This window comes from Octodon degus, unplaced genomic scaffold (genome assembly GCF_000260255.1).
Source record: "Octodon degus isolate 3935 unplaced genomic scaffold, OctDeg1.0 scaffold00057, whole genome shotgun sequence".
Classification (NCBI taxonomy): Eukaryota; Metazoa; Chordata; class Mammalia; order Rodentia; family Octodontidae; genus Octodon; species Octodon degus.
In genome coordinates, this window is record NW_004524633.1 from 6,123,560 (window position 1) to 6,129,124 (window position 5,565).

The following is a 5,565-nucleotide window of genomic DNA, read 5'->3' on the forward strand; positions in this document are numbered from 1 at the left end:
GTCCCTAGTCAACAGTGCCCACTGGACATGTGTCATGTCGGTTTTGTTATCTACACAGTGCACTAGTTAGTGGCCGCCGGAAGCCTCCGGAAGTTCCTCAGGCGGCAATCTGACCAAGGTCCACGATGCACGTCCAAGAAGCCCCCCTGGAGGCAGGAGGAGGAGCAGAGTGTCCCTCATGCTGTCCTACTCCTGGGCTTCCTTGCGGGTCAGCTTGTAGATCTCCGTGGGCCCATCCACGTGGGTGATGGTGGTGGTCAGCTGCAGCTCCTCCCCGCTGTGGACACCCAGGTCGCCTGAAATGGGGGGTAGTGGTGTTAGTAGTGTCGGAGGAGGAGAGAGTACGCTGGGCTCCTTTTGGGGTCCCCACCCTGGGTCTCTGGTCCCACTCCCCACCTTTGCCCTTGGCATTGGCATTGGCAGGATTTTCAATATCATTCTGGGCTCCCAGAAGAGTTGTGGATGACACACAAGTTAACACACTGCTGATGCCACATGCGGTAATCATGACCACTTCACGAGGGCTTACTCTGGGCCTGACACTGTTTGGAGGCTTTCCCCGCATTCTTATTTTGTCCCCAGCAGAGCCCTCTAGGGCACAGAGCTGCACAGAGGGAGAAACTGGGAGGTAGAAAGGTGGTGCCTGCAGCCCCCCGACAAAGCGAATGATGAGGCAGAAGCGCCTCCGGGTCCCTGCAGTGTGCCACTCACCTCCTGACCACTGGGAAGGGGGCACATTCACACTTGTTGGGGAGGAATTAGGCTGCAGCTGCACCCTGCCAGCAAGGCCAGAGGGCAGCTTGCCTGTGCCCACCAAGGCCCTGGGTCGGCTCCCCTCTTCTGAACAACCAGGGCTTTTCCTCCTCGGGAAAGGAACCCCCAAATGTGTCCAGAACTCTCTTCTGCACTCGGCACACACTGTCTTGAACTTGTCCTCCACAGACAGAGAGGTGCTGCGCTGGAAGGGCAGTGGTGGCTGTCCTCTGTTGGCCGGAAAAATTGCACGTCTCTGTAGCTTAAGCCCTTTTGTTTGCTACTCACCCTCAGACAAGTGTGCAAATGTAAATTTGCAAAAGGAAAATGGCAAACTGTTGGAATCACTCACCAGTGTGTGCGGGTGCCCGTGTGCATGAATATCTTCATACAGGAATGCTAATTAATTTAAGTGTCTGTCTCTAATTTTTATCTTGTGCACATAATAGTATTTGTTGGGACTGATATTTTTCCCTAGTTCACAATGTAGAATAGGTAGATGAGCAGATCAATGGATGGATGGATGGACAGATGGATGGACAGATGGATGGATGTGTAGGCAGGCAGGCAGGCAGAAAGCTGGGATTCCCACATCATTACCCAGAGGCAGCCCAGTCCCTACACTCAAGGCTTCTACCTGGCATCAATGGGTCCAATATTCTTAGAGCCCAGCGGTCGCATACACAGATCTGCAGGCTGCTTGGCATCGAGTTTCAGGGCAGACTCAGGGCAGAGCTGCAAGCTCTGTCCTATTAGCAGCCACCAGCCTGCAGCACTCCAACTTGGGCAGAGAAGGCACCAAAGGGGCACCACCAGCCTCACCTGCACCGGCTCAGGTGCTGAGCCACCACAGCGCAGAACCTCGCCTCTCTGTGGCAGGGTTATGGTGGCTGGCTAGGGTCCACCCCAACCAGGCTAGCACAGCAAGGCTGACCCCAGCTGGCCACACTTGTGGTGGCTTCCTCTAGTCTCCAGTCAGTTAGGAGAGTGAAGCACCAGCCTCCTCCTCAGGTGGAGGAGAGCCAGTCCTGGGTTTGCATGTCACACGCAGCCCTCAGCCCTTCCGAGTGCTCCTGAGCTACATGTCTGCGTGGGAGTCCTCAGAATTCCAAAGGTCCTGACGTCAGGCAAAGTGTTTACCCAAGCAGTCCCTCGGGAGCCTTCTTGGAGGCCAGCCTTGGGATGGCTTTTACCCTAAAGTGTAACTCCAATCAGTAGAACAGTGGAGAAACAACCAGCACTACTTTTTTAAAAAATAAAAATAAAAAGACATCTACGTTAGATTGCTTAGCACTGCACGAACGAGAAGGCACTGATCCTTGGATCTGTCATCAGACACAGCACTGTTAGCCCCATCTGTGGGAGGAGAAACTGAGGCACAGAGAGGCCAGAAACTTGCTGAGGCCAGACTTGATCATCAGCGATGTGAGATTCACACCAGGGCCTGGGACATCCAGGTTCTGAGTGCTTGACCTTCAGATGTGGGGGAAGGATGGTGGGGGAAGGGTGGTGGGGGAAGGAGTGGCCCTGTAACTCGCTGGAGGAACTCTGAGCCCGTTAATCCCTGGGAGTCTGTACTCTGTGATTCGTGTGTATTTGGTTGGATTTCTTCCTAAGGTGGGGAGACGCTGAGGCCTACTTCATCTCTTTAAAGTGCTGCTAAGGACTCGGATCAGCGGAGGTCCTAGGCAGCAGAACCCAGGAGTCCCGTGCAGGGGCATTCACTGTGTCCTGAAGGGTAACCTCTCCCTGTGGATAGACTGGGACAGGGCTTGGGATCCTTCTAGGGCAGAGAAGCTTTGGTGGAACCAGGTGTGTGAATCTGGGGCCCAGTCATGTCTTGGTCCCTGGCACCATGGGGACAGTTGATATGTGGCACTTGGCATCAGAATTCGCCCTATTTTTGATCACGCCTTGTGAAGACTCAGGGAGGCGGACTCCAGAGCTGCTGCACAAAGCGGCAGAGGCAGTGGGATACGTGTGTTCAAGGCAAGGGATGTTCTGAGGGAGGTTGATGGCACTGCGTCTCCGCTGTAATGAAGAGTTTTTAACTTTAATCTTTCACTGTGGTTTTGATCATGTTGCCTGTGTATGCAAAGTGCTGGGGCCCATGCCCAGCGCTCAGCAGCTCTAACACAGTGGTGCCATCACAGCGTCCTCCCGAGTGCCAGGCTCACCTGCCATGGCCTTCTCTGGAGACAGGAGCCCCACCCCTCACGTCAAGGGCAGGGCCAACAGGGTGACGGGAAACGAAATCAAGGCTCCTGTCTGCAAGCCTGGAATCCCTGAGCTGGCCCAACAGGGATCACTGTTGGAGAAGCCACCTGCCTCAGCCCCTCTTGCACAAAGTAACACTTCAAAGGAGGGCAGCAGGGAGGAAGCTGACTGCCATCTGTGTGACCAACAGCTGGCCTGGGGGAGGGAGACCCAGCTGTTGCTCTGACAAGCGCCTCATGGTGGCCATGGACCTGTGAGCAATGGCTCTGAGAGCACAGGTGATGAGATGTCCTGGCTCCTGGGTGCTCTCTTGGGACACGGCCATTAGAGAGTGAAGACAGGTGGTGACCAGGACCCGCCCTCCACCCAGACCTGGCATCCGTGCCCTCCTCTACGAAGGCTGATCTGCAGCTCCCACTCACCAATCTGTGTTCCTACAGTATCTAGGCGCTGTCCAGCCAGCTGTGGGGTATGTACTTGTGACCTCAGCACTCTGGGAGGCTAAGGCAGGAGAATTGCAAGTCCTAGCCCAGCCTGGGTAATTTAGGGACTTACAGAGTCTGTTTTAAAGCAAAAGTAATTTTTAAGAAAGGGGTTGGGATGTAGCTCAGTGTTAATCACATGCTCCTCACCCCCAGCAGCCCTTGGACAGTAAAAGAGCTCAGGAATGGACAAACACCTACCACGTCCACCCAGGGCAAAGCAGAATCATGACCTCTTCCCCAAGCCCTGTTCCATAGACAGTGGCCTTAAAAGGCCTGCTTTCTGGGAATAAGGCTCTGGGACAAATGATTTAATGATGTGGGGAGACACTATCACCTCAACCTCTTTCAATGACCTACAGTACAAGTTAACGTTCTCCAGCACACAGGTGACCCACAGTGGGAGCCTCATTCCTGCTCATCAGTGCAACTCAGCCTTGATCACTAAACCCCACCCCTGTCTCATGGAAACCTCAGTGTTGGCTTCCACCTAGGGCGACCAGGAGTGGGGTTCGTGGAGGAGCATGCCTGGCCCGCAAGGTCAGGAGGGAGTGCGGCCTCAGCTTTAATGCAGGCAGAGAAGTCACCCATTCACTCACCGCACTGCAGAGCACTTCCTGAAAGTGAGGCAGCCCCCGGTGCTGCTCGCCCTCACTTGGGAAACGCAGCTTGTGTTTGGGGGTGAGGCGGGTAGGCACAGGGACAGAAACGACGGGGGCTGCACTTAGGCCAGGACACTCAGGGCCCTCTGCCATGGCTAATGCAGGAAGCCCCAGCGAGCTCTTCCCATCTTGGATCGTCAACGCCTCCTCTCTAAAATGACAGATGGGCTAAGTTCTCTGAGGTCTCTGAAGCCCCGGCAGTTCAGGGTTCTGTGAGCTCGCAGCACACACCAGCACTAAGCCACAGGAAGGTTATGGAGACAGAAAGGGGGCTGCGGGGTGGCCCAGCGGGTGAGCCCTTGCTCAGCAGCTGTGGCCCCCAGCACACAAACCATCAAACAAGCAAGCGTAAGAACAAGGAAGACCTGTGCAGGAAAAGGAACAGAAACTAAACCCACTCTAGCTTTCGCTCTCAGGGCCCAGGCTGCCTCCACCCCTGACATCGCAGGATCTCCTCAAACTGGAAGATTAAAGATGCCATATACTTTTTAATGGTTGATTTGTTCAGAAAATTCAAGAGGGTATACTTGATTCTGTTTGTACTAAAACTAGGACATTTCTAAAAATAGCACGGAACGTCCTAAATGTATTTTAGAGATTGAACACAGGAAGCCTTCAAGAGCTACCTGGTTTGTGCTCGTTGTTGGTCTCATGGTGCCTGTGTCCCATGGCGCTCACTTGCGGTCTCCCAGCTAAGGGGACACTTAGAGGGAAGTCTGATGGGCGAGCCCAGAGCTCTCACCACTGAAGCCTGGCAGAGACAGGAACCCACTTCCTGAGCTGGGCTGAGCGAAAGAGGCCGACACTCACCATTGGACTGGTCCTCCCCGTAGTTCTTGTGGGAAGGCGCGTACAAGAACATCAGAGTGAACACATACAGGTTCCACATCCCGTAGATGCCGGTGAAAAAGGCGCTGTTCACTTGGACCGTGACGCCACCCCATTTCCAGTGGCCTTCAGTTACCTACAGGAAAAGAACAGCGATATTCAGCGGGAAGCGAGCAGGGACACGATACCAATATAGAAGCCAGCGCTCAAAGCCAGGTTCTCATCCTGGCCGCGCATTAGCCTCACAGGTAGTGTCTCTTCCTAAAGGCCCGGGGCCTTGTTATCCCTCAACTGTCACTCTCGGCCACAGTTACAATTCGTCCTCTGCTGTCCTCTCAGACAGATGTGGACTCCCTTCACTTGGAAAGCAGCTCTGTGTGGCTGGCTGTCCCGCCTTCAGAGTCTGCGCCCCGACTATGTCGGATCCCCTCTGTTTACTAAGCAAAACGGAGGACTCTGAACTTCAGCTTCCTAAGTACAAAATAAAAACAGGATTATGGAGAATTAATTAAAAATATTTCCAGAGGGGGCTGGTGAGATGGCTCAGTGGTCTAAAGCACCTACTTAGAACAAGCTTAGCAAAGCACAGGGACCGCAGTTCAATCCCCAGCACCACATGCCAG

The 5,565-nt window shown here is 54.1% G+C and overlaps 1 protein-coding gene across 1 annotated transcript in view; it reads right to left on the reverse strand.

The window, feature by feature from the left end:
• Positions 1-6: 6 nt before the first annotated feature.
• Wls (wntless Wnt ligand secretion mediator) overlaps positions 7-5,565 on the reverse strand; it is an 86,486-nt gene continuing 80,927 nt past the window's right edge. The window contains exons 11-12 of the mRNA XM_004633988.2: positions 4,925-5,078; positions 7-296 (exon numbers count right to left, since the gene is read on the reverse strand). Coding sequence (XP_004634045.1) covers positions 187-296; positions 4,925-5,078 — 264 coding nt within the window. The 3' untranslated portion in view covers positions 7-186. The remainder of the gene's footprint in view (positions 297-4,924; positions 5,079-5,565) is intronic.